Source organism: Chroicocephalus ridibundus, chromosome 10, assembly GCF_963924245.1.
Source record: "Chroicocephalus ridibundus chromosome 10, bChrRid1.1, whole genome shotgun sequence".
NCBI classification, from domain to species: domain Eukaryota; kingdom Metazoa; phylum Chordata; class Aves; order Charadriiformes; family Laridae; genus Chroicocephalus; species Chroicocephalus ridibundus.
This window is the reverse complement of record NC_086293.1, coordinates 20,175,555-20,190,531: the sequence shown is the minus strand read 5'-3', so window position 1 is coordinate 20,190,531 and position 14,977 is coordinate 20,175,555. Positions and strand designations below refer to the sequence as shown.

General features: G+C 43.8%; 1 protein-coding gene across 13 annotated transcripts in view; it reads left to right on the top strand.

The window, feature by feature from the left end:
* SLC6A6 (solute carrier family 6 member 6) overlaps nt 1-14,977 on the top strand; it is a 118,206-nt gene that overhangs the window by 65,252 nt on the left and 37,977 nt on the right. For 3 of the 13 annotated variants that reach the window (XM_063348206.1, XM_063348196.1, XM_063348192.1), the window contains exons 3-4: nt 1,269-1,334; nt 5,740-5,796. The exons of 6 other annotated variants lie outside the window; for them this stretch is intronic. In XM_063348206.1, coding sequence (XP_063204276.1) covers nt 1,280-1,334; nt 5,740-5,796 — 112 coding nt within the window. In that variant the 5' untranslated portion in view covers nt 1,269-1,279. The remainder of the gene's footprint in view (nt 1-1,268; nt 1,335-5,739; nt 5,797-14,977) is intronic. 4 more of the 13 variants (XM_063348199.1, XM_063348194.1, XM_063348197.1 and 1 more) reach the window with 2 other exon arrangements.

Below are 14,977 nucleotides of genomic sequence, written 5' to 3'. Positions count from 1 at the left end.
GCAAGGGGGGGCTTAGGTAAGGGCAGGGGACGGGCCGCCCTTCGCACCCCGCCAAGCGCCGGCGTGGGGTTGGCACAAAGCCCGTTGCTAGTCGAGCATCCGTTGAAAACGCTCTTTATGCCGGTTGTGTTGCTAGCAGAAACGTCGTAAGGCGCTTTATTTAATAGCTTTAAACCACGAGTGTTCTTTGGCTGGTTTTATGGATATCGTAAGACAATCTTTAAAAAAAAAAAAAAAAAAAAAAAAAAAAGCAAAAGCCAAGTAAGTGAAGGATACCCCACAAAGGATTAAAGAATCCTCCTTCGCTGCAGCTGGAATCCTATCTGAGACTAACTAGGATTAAGACTAGTTTAAGAGTTTGTATCTTTGAGAAGGTACATCATCATTTTTAAAACGTAATGGAGAAGGAAAAAATCCAGAAGGCTTTTGGTTATGGCCATTTGCAACATCTGTAGCTCATAATTATTTCATTCTAGTGTAGGGAATTCAAACCTCTTGGAAAGCCTGCAAAGCACATGCTTCCCAGAGATTTTAAATGGGAAATAGTGCAACAAAGCCACCTTTAAGGGCGGAAGCTCCCAAATAGAGAAGAACCCAAACAGACGAACCCTACAGCAGTGACTGTATGGGGTCTGGAAACTGCAGAATAATTGTGCAGCGCAGATCTGAAGAGTTTTGTCTGGAGATTTCAGTGTCACAAACAAGTAGTTGGGAGCTTCCGAAGTCAAATACGTATACTCCAAAATGAATGAGTAATGAGAAGTTCGTGGTCCAGAGGCCATTTGCGGTGCAGCCTTCCATCACCTGCTGTGGCTTTTCAACAGCTAATGGCAAGCTTTGAGCATCAGAGCCTCTCTCTGCTGGTTCTGTGCATGAAATATTACGACTTTGACTCTATAACTCTATTTGTGCCTGTCTGTGCGTTGGCTCCCCTTGGCTTCTTCAACCGTGTGAGTTTCCAAAGTTAAACTCCAGGGACAGGAATAGCGAGGCTATAGTGAAATGGCAGGGTGGTGGTGCATCCAGGACAGGGACCTCTCCCAGGGCCCCCGTCAGAGGGGGTTGTCTCCTGTGGCGGTGAACGCTCGGTGGGGATTAACCCCTCAGGACTGTGACTTGGACCGGTCACCGTGACAGGAGGTGACCACTTTGAGTAAGGTCTCTTTGTGACAATAACCAGCCATATGTAGTTGTAATGATAAGAAAGGGACCGTCTTATTGTAGTCACTTTGCGACAAATACTACCACAATTCATTACTTTCCATCAGTGCCTCATCCTATGGAGGAATCACCACTGCCCATCTACATTGAGGAGGGGACAGAAGTCCCGATTGGTGAGTGCAGTTGGGATGGGATATGTTTAAGGGGGGGAATAACGTTACTTGGGTTTTATATTCCTCACGTTTGTGTATACCCATTTGTCATGGAAAATTGTAAGGCCTATTGCAAATGTTTTGGGATTTTTATTTTATTTTCTTAATGCAAGTGTATTTTAGAGCTCCTGAGGATTTTTAAATACTGGTAGTGTTGATTTTTCAGCTAATTATAAATCAAAGTACATAATTTATGCAGTGACATTGAAAGCTTCCATGCAGGATCTCTTAACACAAGGCTGGGGAAGACCTCAAGTATCACAAGAGGTAGTTCCCACTTCAGCCTTTGACCTTGGTGTTGAGATGCTCAGAATAATCTGCCGGCTGGGCCAGCAGTTTTTGTCTAGCTGACGCTGTCCTGCCCGGCACTCACATCACACACACCACTGAGTAGCCAGAAGAGTTAGAGAGGATTGCCGTTACCTGCGGCGCACATCGGGGTGCTGCACACCCCATTCCTGAGCTCTGGTGTGGATGCATTGTCACCACGTGTATATATAGGTTTGGGTGGGTTTGGGTTGTTTGTTTTTTATATTTTAAATAGAGGACCAGTCTTTCAGATCAACCATAAAGAAAGAGACCAAAAGATCAATAAGTTGGACTGTGGTGATCTCTTTAGACTGTAGAAAGCTGTGGCTGCAGCGTTCCCCAGAGCCCCTTCCTTATTCAATGTGCCCTCGGTTGCATGCAGTTCAGTGTGCCTTGGCTACCACCTTGGGACTCTGCCCTGTTGAGCTGATGTGTCTCTTCCAATAACTTTTTCTTTTTGTATATCCTGAATTTTTCCATTCCTAAATTCAAGCAATTGCTTCTTGTCCTGCTCTCTTTTGAGCTAGATTAATTACCTTCCTCTACACACAGTACCTTGAAGGTATTTATAGCTGGATCTCAGCCCAGGAGTCTTCTCATTTATAGACTGTATTAATTTAGCTCTCTTACGCTCTCCTTAGATCATTTTTATTGTACTTATTTGTATTTCCTTTAATTTTTCTATCTGCTTTCTAATCTGTGGAGACTTGAACACCTTGTGCTATGTCTGCTGTGGTTGTTTTGACATAGCATTATGCTTTAGATTTCCATATCATCCCTTCATATGTACACATCCAGAAATAGCTTAGCCTTTGACCCTTCTCCTGCATCACTCGGTAGCATCACACAGAGAAACTCTATTGCTTGATTGATCTTGCCTGTAATCACCTTTAGGACTTTCTTGGATTTGCGGCTAGCTGCTCCTCAGGCAACGTCACTGCTCTCCTGAGATGTGGGGCTTTATACTTCCTAGCACTAAATCCCCATCCCATTGCATGCCACTTACTTTTACCCAGGAATGATTTAAGACACTATGCCTATATATTTATTTTAATCCCCTGGGATTTTATCATGTATGTAGAAGTTGTTACTGTTTTATCGTATATAGAGCAAAGAAGTACTTACAGTTTTATATTACGATACCTATTACAACTGTCTTCTACATGTTATTCCAGACTCCTTTCCGAGCTCCATCATTCTTGTTTGCATACCTTCCCTAACTTTTCCTTCCTCTAGTTACAAGAGTTCATAATGTAAAAACTCTCAGGTTCAGCCTTCTCCTTGTCTTCGTTTTGTACCTCTTCTCGTTGTACAATTAGTGTATTGTTGCTATGTCTCTTCTATGCATGGCACGGTGTGGTCTTTCCCACAGCAGATCATCTTGTCCTCACCTCTTCTGGGGTCGTAGTCGGCTGAACATCTGCTCGACATCAGTCCCCTCTTGTAGAGCCGTTAAGGCTGAGTTCTGTCCTGGCCCCTGCTATTTCGTCTTGTCTTTCCCATTGCACTGAGGAAACCTGGACTGCTGGGATAGTGGCATCCGCAACAAGAAGAATACTGTAAGGCTGATGAATCACAAAACTGACCAAAAAAACCCAAGAACAACTCTGAGTGAAAAGCTTTTTAGAGGATGTTTGTTTGGGTGCTGCCATGAATCAGGTTTGTTGGATCAGGCTCTGAAATCCAGCAGCAGTAGATGTGAAATGGCCAAACTGGCTTGGGGAGGGCATTGTGTTTACTTATTTTAAATAAGTATCTGGACTGTCAATACAGCAGGCAGTGATTGAGGGAAAAAGAGTGGATAAAGTAAATGATGCAGAGATGAGAGCAAACCACAAGCTTCGAGTTTGGTATCTGAATGCCTGACATGGGTCAGCGCTTTTATAATAGTTGGATGCGGTATAAATCGTCAAGCTAAGAAGTCAGCAGCAAAATTCTGATCTGGGTCTCAGCTTTGGTCCTACTTTCCATTGAGCTTACCAGCATGGTCCAGATCCGGGGTGCCCAGTTGCACCTGTGTAGAACAGAATAGGAATTAAAAGAAGTCCTCTTTGAGTTTAGGCTGGAGGCGAACAACAAACAGTGCAGTTGTTAAAACAATTCAGCATAACCATCATTTACTTTTAAAAGGTTGTTTGGAGAACTTAGATTTTTTTCCTCACATTTTGGATAGCATACGGAGCGCATACTGTTCTGGCCCAAGCCTGACTGGTGCTAGCAGGTCACTTTGTAGCTTCTGTATTTATTTAAAAAAATAGAGAAATCAGTTCTTTCGGAGTCTAAATTTAACAGCACTAATTATTTCAAGCAATTTAAAAAGGATGATAAATCTCGTGTGTTTATTACAGCTGATTCATGAAAACAGCAGCTACAAATAATACCCTATAATGAAAATCTAGCTAACACTGTCGTGATCTAAGCAACAAGAGAACGAGCGTATGGGATCTGGACAAAGCAGCGTTTCCTTCTCTGGAGGGAGAGTCTTTGTGTTGAGGAGAAGGGGGTTATTACCTAAATGCTGGTTTTATCTCCTTGGGTGAAATGAAGACTTTGACATTTCTGCATAGAGGGATATGACTTTTGATTGGAAAAAGGTCTGAGCTCAACTTAATTTTTACGTATTTTTGCACTTTCTCGAGTACGCTCCTGGAAGAAGGTAGGTAAGTGAGATACAACAAACCTGTTACTAAATCAAAGATACTTCTGAGGAGATGGAGAACATTTTGTGAACACTAGCAAAGAATCTACAGAATAACAATAAAAGACCGCAGGTCAGACCCTGGCAGTCTTGGTTCAGGCATAATTTCAGCCGTCTTCCACACAATTAAACAGTTCAGGAGATTGAAGTTGAGGAAAGAGGCAGAGCAGGTCATTATTTACCATTGCCGTTCATGCTAAGGTCATGGCCATGTTCCCCGATCACCATTTGGAACCTGTTGTGTTAAGCACTGAAGAAAACATCTGAGGACACACAGTCCAAATTGACATTTTATAAAGCAAAAACCCAGTAGCGAAATATTTGTATTGGCAATCATTGTATTTGGCCCATACAGAACACCACCGAGGGAATAATTGCCTCATTGGGGATCAGGGAGCCATAGAGCTGTAGGCTGAGATGTTTGTTTATGTTTTTCCTTCCAAGTCACATTTTGAGACGTTAGTGTCGTTTAATACCTGTGAAATTAGCTGCAAAGACATACAAATTCAGGATCTAATTCTCAACTGATTCGTTCCAGCATAGCTTTGTTGATTCCAGTAGCATTGCTATTGCTTTATCGTCGTGTAAACGGCATCAAACTCAGACCCCCTTTTTCAGGAGTGAGTCCTGCCGACCTTGAAACCCGTGGTGCTTCTGCTGTAGCTCTGAGTCCCTGCGTGGGCAAAATCCCAGTGGTCCGCTTCTGTCTTACTGATCCACTTGTGCTAATGAACAGCACTGGCTTCGGTGGACTCGTGTCAAATGTATACAAGTGTTAGGTAGACTTTGCCTACGTAGGACTTTTTCCCCCATTAAGTCATCTTGGTATGATGGAAGGCTCCATTCGCACTCTGAAGCCACACTGTCTTGGTGGTACTCACAAGTCATGGCGTAGGCAGGGTCATTTGAGTAATCTTGATTACGGGAGAAGTATTTTCTTGTAGTCACACACAGTTTCTTCTGCCGGTGCTTGATCCCTGTTTTTAAGCATCTCTGATGTCTTATTAATGATAACAACTGGATTTCCAGTCTAGTCTTGCTCTTGGGCAGACTCACTGAAAGACAGATGCTTTGTTAGTTTTTTGGTCTCCTTTGGTAAGAGAGTTAGAGCTGGTTTTTAAGCAGGGTAACCGTAGGAGGGGCGCCTTTCCCAGGCAGGGAGGGTATTCAGCACCTTATGGAGGGCTGGCTCTGTGTCTCTCTAGGAGGTTGCCTTCCCTCGCAAGACAAGGGAACCATTTCTGTCATACTCGCTTCAGGGTTTGCTCTTTCATGGGGTGCTGGCACACAGAAAGCTTGATTTTTGCCAGCTACTGAGTGCCTTCTGCAAGGTATTGAGTGCCCTCCTATCCTTCGCAGCCAAAAAGGAGTTGATTGCTCTTGGCATCGGGCAAATCTGGACCCAGAAGACCACAGGTAGTATTTACCAATTATTTATGTGCTTTCGCATGCCAGAGGTTGTCTGAATTGATTTCCCTAGCATGCAAGAGACTTCAGGCGTTAATGACACTTGCCTGCCACTAAAAACATTATTTTATTTTTTTTTAAATAATAATAATACAATAATAAGCATGACATTTATTGCATTGCCATGGGGAAATTAAAACCCCCCAAAATTAACTACAGTCCAAATAACTATTAGCTCTTCAGAGCTATTGCAAGTGTGTGAGTTATATACCCTGAATGAGCACCATATGCCAATTTATTGTGGCACAGTGAGTCACAGGACGCATTGTGGAGAGCAATAATTGCTTGGCATGCGTTGTAACATTCAATAGGGGGTTTTGTTTGGTTTTCTTAAAGGAATATGTTTTTAGCCTGACAGTAAAATGAGTATCATCTGATATGCTGCCACCAGGGACTGTTGCTTACTTTGTACTTAACCTGGAGTTTACCCATTTGTCACTCACCGCACGTACCCTCTGTACCTTTTTCTTTCCAACCGCTTGTATTGTGTGCGTGCAGAATATGAAGATCGAGCCTTCCATTTGGTATTGTCTTGTCATTTTGTGCTAATCCTCCTCTCCCTTTTCCTCCTCATCTTCATTCTTTGTCTGATAGGGAAATTCAGATTGGTTATAAGGCAAAAATGTTCACCCTGAGAGGAGCGAAGCAGTGGGACGGGTGGCACAGAGACGGTACGGTCACCACTGTTGGAGGCTTTCAGAGATTGACCAGATAAGACCATCAGCAGCCCAGTCTGATTTTGATGGTGGCCCTTCTTTGAGCAAGAGGCTGGCCTACGTGACCTACGGAAGTCCCTTCTAAACTAAATTATTTTATGATTCGGTTTAATAGCCAGTTTCCATTCTGATTCAGCCGTGGTGCTGTGAGTGTCGTTAACTCCTCACTCCCCGTTGGAGTCACTCATTCACACCAGCATAGAACAGGAGCGACCTCCTGAAGGGCAATGAAGTTACAGTGGTTTGACTCACGTGGGCTCAAAATCAAGATGTAAATGGTAACCTCAGGTTACCATTTGTAAATGGAAACCTTAGGTGAAATCTGGGTACCACTGAAATTAGTTAGAATTTTTACCAGGATTTCACTTGATCTCTTCAAATCTTCATTAAGTGCCAACTGAAGTTATCAGTTGAAGAGTTCGATGCATAATTGTATCAGGACGATAAGTATTTAAAAAGTAAAGATCACCATTTTTCCCCTTTCAGTGACAAATCCCATTCTCTAGCAGCTGTGAAGAGGGCTTTGGGGTATTTAGGATTTAGCCAGTCACCAACTGCCCTCGCTCTGCCGTTACGTGCTGGTTTCCTCATGCGGCTGTAACCACGTGAGGGAGTTAACGCTGCCCAGAGCATCTGCTCCTCAGCTAAACATCTTCCCAGCCCTGCAGCTGTCTGCCAAAAAGCTTCTGACGTGCAGAAGGGCGTCTGCAAGCTCTACAGGGTAGCGAATTTTCATGGGTTGGCCCATATGCTAGCCAAAACCCGCCCTTTGTCCAAATTATTTTAATTGCGCCGAAAGAAAGCAAAACCACGCTCAGATTCACCATATAAGTCTAGGGAATTTCCAACGATGATCTAGCTATTATAGAGAAGAAAAAAAAAAAAAAAAAGAAACTCCCAATTAGTAGGAAGAAGAAATACGTGAATAGTTTTATAGGGTTGCTCTTTCAAGTCTGCCAAGATAAGGTGATGTTTCTCCATATCTCTCCATTGTCAGCAAGGAGTATATTGCTTATGCAAACACCTTAGTTCCCAGCAGGGTGTGTCAAAAATAAAGTTTACAAATGGGGCTACCATACTGGATGGAGGAAAAACTAAAAATGAGCAGCCAAAAGCCAGTTTTGTCCCATCTTACGCAAGGCATGATTCTAAAAATCCAGATTTAACGGGACAGACTTGCTTTCATGTACTTTTTCTAGCGACTGCTGCCCTCCCTCTTCTGTAACCATATCAGTTCTCTTTCCTCACACAAATCCTCCTGAAATGATGCAGAGGGTTGCTCTTTCAAGGCAATATAGTAGCCGAAGATACTCTTGCTTAGTAGGGTTGAAGGTCCTTTCTCCACCACTCTTCCTGTGGTACACAAACTATAGATTACAAGTCAAATTAAATAGACAGGATAATAGCCACATGACGAATTTAAAACGATATATCCGACTTTGAATCCTCTGGGTTTCTGCTTCTGCAAAAGTACCAGAAGTTCACGTAGCTCTTGTATGCGTGTCACCTCCTTACAAAAATCCAGACAAGTAAACCAAAGGAAGTTCTCTCGCTTTCTACCATTAGTTTACATACGGAGTGTTTTTATGGCTGTCTCAGCTCTTTGTCACGTACCCATCATTTATGGTGGAACTGCAAACAGTTTCCCACCTGTCTGTAATTAACTTTTGCACATGAAAAAAAAAAAAATCATGAAAAACAATTGCAGTCATGATGAAAACAGCTTTGGATATTAAAGGTTAATGTGCCACGTCTGTATCTAGTGTAAGCATGTTCGCTTAGATGAAATGGCACTAAGAAAGAATTTGTCCTCAAGTGTTCGGCTTTATGAACGATGTCTCTGAACTGGTCAACAGGAGTAGGTTAAGTTTACAGTAGTCAAGCTAGGACTATAAAAGCAACCTGCAATGAACACCATCAGCTGGTGTTTGTTTGAAAAGATAAGAGATGGAGGAAAAATACTTAGGCTGTTCATACATTGTCATGCTGGATTTGGGGACGCTTACCTGCAAAAGCCAACAGAAAAGCAAGTACCTGTAGCCTGTGGGATTGACACTGGGGTAAAGGTAGGGCTGCAGATACTTCTTTCTTGTATTGCTCTTGGGAAATTCCCTTCGGAGGCAGCAATTCCAGGGTGAATTCGGTGGGGCTTTTGTCCAAGTAGTGTGTGGGATCAGGGTTTTGTTTGTGCTTGGTGTGTGCTCTGCACTTTGCAGGCCATGGTATGCAGAAGTGGTTTAGACGTTAGTTTCCTTGGAGAAGTGAAGTATTTGCTCTGGTGCTATTTGGTTTTCATATCTCTTGACATAAAAACGAGCGTAGCTCTCTGTATAGGAAAGCTGATGTCAGAGATCCGTGGCAAAAGTGAACTGAAAACACACCTCTGGTCGGGAATCGGCCTGAATCATGGGACGTTTAAAAGCCTATAGATTTAGTGGTCAATACCAAAGGTTTTACTTCCAACTCAGACCTTCAAAACGGATGGGCAGTGATCAAAAATTTGTGATTTTTGATCAAATAATGCCCACTGAGAGGCCTGTAGGACATAGCAGGATTCCTTCTGAAATGCCCTCCGGGAGCAGGGTGAGTGGCTCCGGCGGGCCATGGAAGCTCAGAGGACAGAGCTGCAGCAGGAGACCGAGCCAAGGCTGTTCTGGGTTTGAACAAAACATGTCAGCGTCCAGCCGTGCAAGCCAGCACCTGGCACCAGCTGCATGAAAGCAAATAAATACCATAGTGTCTACACAGCTTCGCTTTTTGGTGTGTGTATGTGTGAAAGTCTCCATCCAGTTCACCGACCTGTTTTGCAAAGTTGCGCTCTCTGTGAGCTTGTTCGTCAGCTTCACCACTTCTTCTTTTGGCGTCTCTTCTGCAGAACCCCCCGTGCTCTGTTTTGCTCTGCCGTATCAGTAGTTTCGATTTCATTTCCTGTGTGAAACTTCATATGCTTAAAGTTTCTGTTCCTTTTTTTTTTTTTTTTTTTTTGAAGGAAAGAAAACAAAAACAGTAAATTGAACCTCAGGGTGCTTAGGAAACCTCTGATGGCCGAAGGCCTGTGAGCAGCAGTGCCCGGCCGAGCACCGCGGGGCAGCGGTGAGGGTCGTTGCTCCACCGGAGCTCCACATCTTAAAAGCGTACAACTCATTTCCATCACCGCTTCATATTTTCACTGATGATTACTGTCAGCACGAAGGAGAAGTCAGGACTGGAATCAAAAGTAGCTCGCTCTCACCATTAAGTTTTAGAGCTCACGGCTCTGGCCTCGGGGCTTTGTAACCTTCTCGGACTTTATAGCCCTGTAATGAGGCTAACCCTGCTGATCGCGTGCGTGTAATAGCCGTGTTCCTGGTACAAGCTGGCTGGCCGTTTTCCACCCACAGTGCCGTGTTGCACAACTCTTCCTTCCACTAATGCATTCTAGAAAAAAAATAATCAGGTGTTGTGCAGATGGGGCACGGGAACAAAGAAGAAGAAAGAGGATTGTTCTCCTCCACCAATGGTGTTGGGATCTAGATTTGTGGGAATAAGGTACTGTACGACATGTTTAAACAGCTGCCACAGGTGGGATAGAAATCTGCCCTCAGTTATTGTTTAAATTAAGATGAAGGGATAGAAGCAATAAAAACACAACTCCAGCTTTGTGTGGAGGTGGCCTAGGCAGGTATGGCAACAGCCTGGCTACAAAGCTGATCAAAGTCATTAGTGGGTATGGAAAACTCCGCTTGTTTTTCCAAAAACACGTAATCTTACACATATGTCTGGTTTTTACCTAGTTGGAAAACATGGTGAAAAAGTACAGTAATCTTCAATTAAGAGAAAACCCTGAACACCAGCATTGCTAAACTCAGTAAATTTAAGGCTAAATTTAGAATTAGTTGGAAAAACAGGTGAGGGGGGAATGATTTATCCCCAAGAAAAAAATTACTTTGAAATAATGAATTCATACATTTTATTGCACGTTTGCTTCACTAAATGGCTGCTTTATTGTTTCTCTTCCCTGCAATGGGGCACTGCTCAGTTATGGTAGCACAGGGATTGCTGTCTGACATCAACGTGGATTGTAAGTGCCTCGCAGATGTGTCATGTAGAATCAATATGTTATTAATCACATGCAAAAACTTCGATAGGCACAGTGCACACCACTGACTATTCAAGTTCATGAGCTTTGTGGGCCTAAAGGTTTTTGCTTTTTTTATAGCAGGATGAGGGACATTCCTCATAGATTTTGGTGTGGTTTATTTGTGGCAGTAGCACTGGTTTAATTGACACCTAGACTTGCAAGAGAATTGCAATCCACTCAACAGCAGACCTTCAGAATCAAAAACAAAACACAAAAACGCTTGTTCCTTTAGTCAAAAGCGGTACAACTGCAGGATACGAGGTGGTTGAAGAGTCGAGGATGTGCCCATCTCGCTTGGAAAGCCATCACCTTGCCACACCACTTGGATATACTCCTGCATTTTGTTAAGGGCCCTCTCTTAAAGATGAGGGCCTCGAGAGGTGGTGTCACCCACTAAATTAATATTTTTTCCCTTTCACGGTAGGAGAGCTGGTAGAGCAGAGGGAGCGGGCAGGGGAGGCAGCAGGCAGGGGAGGCAGCAGGAGCTGGTGCTTCTTTCCAGCCTATTGACAGTCAGGAGACTGTTGGCTGGCACAGCCGGAGGCATTAAATTAGGTCAGCAGTTGGCTTCACGTGAACAAAACCGTGTGTTAACTGGATGTTTTCCTGCACGTGATTACCAGTACGGTGTACTAGGGATCGAAGTTTCCCTTCGCTCTCCCTGCCTCTGCCGACCTTTGCTTTCACGCTCTCCTTCCCTGTGGTCTCCTCCTGTTGCCCTTGGGCTTTCTTCTTTGAGGAGGGGAAAGAGCAGGAGGACCACGCAGGACACGTGGCTTCTCACTGGCATACAGGAGACACTGTGCCCACAGAGGGTTTCAGCAGGATGGAGTCGTAACCAGTGTGATGCAGTGTGCCAGTTCTCTGCTTCGATGCTTCCCATGCTCTTCCTCTGAGGCTGGGAAGCATCATCTTCACTTCGGCCCCTGTGTTTAGGGTCAGGGTCATGTTCCCTCTGAATCCCACTGGGATTTGTGGATATTTGTTCTCCTCCTTTCCACCCCACACGACGGGAAGGGAGTTTTTAATTTCCTCCTGTTCTGGGTTTAGTTGTAACGGCTTTGTTCTTTCACATAAATAAGCAGAACAAAATGAGCATCTAGAGTATTATGTGACTGCAGATTTTCTGCCGCTGAAATGCGAGTGAAGATGCAGGATTTTATAACAGCTCTGCGCTGTGACACAGTACCTATTTGAAGCATTTCATGAGCATGAATGGAAACACCAGCAAGAAAAAAAGTATGCAGGGGAAAAAAAGATACCTTTTGTCCAGACCACAACTGATGAAAAAGAAATTGCATTAAGCCCTGGGCTTTCCTTTCATAATAGACTTCAGCTTTATAAAGGAGTACGTTTTGCTCCTAGAAAATTTTTAGTAGCAGATTTTCCAGTCAATCTTAGAAGACTGAAAAAAGTATCATAGTGAAAGAAAAGGCACCAATGAAGAAGTAAGAAGAGAGATGGCGAAAGCTGGAGGGAAAACTGAGAAGAAAGAAAGGACAAATGGATAGATGTTTAAATAAATAGCCATACCCAGGGAAAAGTAATGGGAAAAAGAGGAGTGTATTAAAGACAAAGAGAATAGTGAGATGTAGTTCAGGGAATTTTAGAGGTGTTTTTAAGAAGAGGGCAGGCAATGTGTGCAATAAAGGGAGCGGTTTTATTTTTCAGAAAATGTAGGTATCTTGTTCAATGAAGCAGAAAGAACTTGGATATGAGTTAAAGATGATAAATGAAGTCAGGTGCTCTTTGGATAGTGGTGTGGCCTTGAGGGCTGCCAAACATAAAGGCTTTTTCTTCTGCAGATCAGAAAGACTTGCAGTAAAGCCATAAGTTTGATCAAGGGGCTGTTTCTTTTAATCATGTATTGATTGGCTTAACCACACTGCTCCGGGAGGGAGGGAAAGCTGTCAACATCAAGAATTGCAGCTTTCAAAGTTCCAAGTAATCCTAGGAAATGAGCCAAACATAATAAATGCAGTTTTATTCGGGACCTGATCCTACTACTGTTGAAATCAATAGCAGCTTTTCCATTGCTCTCAACGAGAGTGGAAGCTGTTTATTTGAAGAGCAGCTCTGATCCAGCAATCAGGGCAGCTAATTTTGAAATATTCATGAGTATGAATATAAAATAATAATAATAATTAAAAAAAAAAAAACAACCCACAAATAGTTTGACAGATATAGAAAAGCTGTTTTTTAAGCAAGGCTGACTTGGGTTTCCAAGATACAAACGGAAATAAAAGGCAGAAGAATAAGAGAGATGGTAATATCTAAAGAGGCAGTGAGCTTAAGTAGAGCTAGAAAAATTAATTATAATGTGATAAACAGATGTCTTTCAAAAGCCATTGAGATAGAAGAGAAGGAGGGAGCACTGGGAAGCCCAAGACATACAGTCTGCACAGGCCGAACTTAGTAGAAAAGGATCCTTGAAAGCAAAAGTAGTGGTGGTACACATCACGCTGCAAAAATAGTCCAGAAAATCAGCAGTGCAGCCATACAGGCATTCCTCAGGCAGCATTCCCATCAAGGTCAGAGACAGTCCGACTATGTACTTTACTTTTAGTTTTCTAACGGAAGAAGGAGCTAGAAAACAAATGTTCATTTGCGATTCTAGTCACCAATTCAGTATGTTGAATCCCTATTCAAAGTTTACATGCGTTGACCAAAAAAGAAGTAGCTCCTTTTCTGTGGTTTCTGATCTTCAGACACAAGACAGGGCATGCATTTTGGCATGCGTAAATATTTACAAATACATGTCTGTGTGTACAGGCAGACTTTGATTTCCGTGTTTCCCTCAGCATTTGGAAAACTATTGTTTTGAAGACTTCATTTTTAAAGATTATTAAGTGAGGTAACGTCCACGATGAATTTGTCCTTAGGGCTCCTCCTGGAAGGTGTTACCCTGCGTTGGTCGCCTGTCTCTGGCTATAAGAAGCTTGGAGCGGATCATTACTGTAATCCCAAAGCAGAAATTGAACAGTGTATTTTCAGATGTGTAATCCGTGGGTTGTCTGTCAAAAAAAGTCAGTGGTTCAGCAGTAATGTGAGTTGTGTCAGTTCTGACAACCAGCAGCTCCTGTCCGCCCTGGTGGCCTTCCCCCGTCTGCATCTCTCATCCGTCTGCCCAGTGCCTCCACCTTCCCCTGCTCCTCATGTTATGAAGGATAACATTTCAATGCCAGTGTTTTTTAAAGGGTATGGGTTATTTGAGGTGCAGGCTGTACGTGCAAAGATATGATAGCCGTAGCACAGTAGATGGCCCAGGCCAGATGGGCTGCGAAAGCTCTCTGCTTCTGGCTAAGCTTTTGGTATTTTCAGCTGTGCACCAAAGACTAATCAGTCACGGGGGGACAGCAAGAGAGCCTGGGTTATCGCAGGGGTGTTCCGCATCGGGCAATCTGTGCACCAGGCGCGAGGGGCAGATTCTCCTGCGGGAGAGGAGCCCTTGAGGTGCTCCTGGCCCCACCAGGGAGCAGGTGCTTGCGAAGCGCCAAGCAGCCATGCTTGCTCCCAGGTTCTGTTTTTCCACATTTTACCAGCATCGGTTTGACAGTTGATAACTTCATCTTCCGTTAACCAGGGTTTGTACCAGTGTACGTGAGACCAGATCCTGGGCCTGGCCCAGGCTGGATCCTTTCTCCCCTTGCTTTCGGATCAGGCTCTAGCTGTTTTGGCTGGACTCGGCCTAGTAGCACACTGTAAATGGCAGTCGTGCCTGCTGCTTTTTATTTATCCGTATTATGTTCATCAGATGAAGCCAGAGCTTCCTGGGGCCACCCGGAGCTTCCTGGTGGGGGTACTCTCACAGGCAGATGTGGCTCCTGGAAGGCAGACGTGTGGCTCTGGGAGGCAGACATATGCCTCAGACTTGGATCGCTCCTTTCGGACTGTGTGGTTCTAAGAGCGTTTTCGTACAGTATATTTCCTTGGGGGAATCAGATGGACTTAGATCTCGGATACCATCCCCACTAAATGATACAGTAAAAATAACCTATTATTCTCTGGTTCTGACCTGGGCGGTGACAACATATTGTTTCAGCATCTCTGTCAGACTATTTCCCTTAAGAGCCATTTTAACCTCACCCAGTGGGACATAACTAAAGGAAATGAAACTCCAACCCCATTAAGGAAAAAGACAATGCCTTTCACTAAACAAACTTGATTTTCTTGGCTTTTCTTCGCCAAGGAGAATCGCCCGTACCCCCCACCCTTGCAGCCTTTGTAGACAGTTCCTGTAATTGGGAATGGCTGGGTGGACACCAATGGTTGGCAGCAAAGGGGGATAAATCCG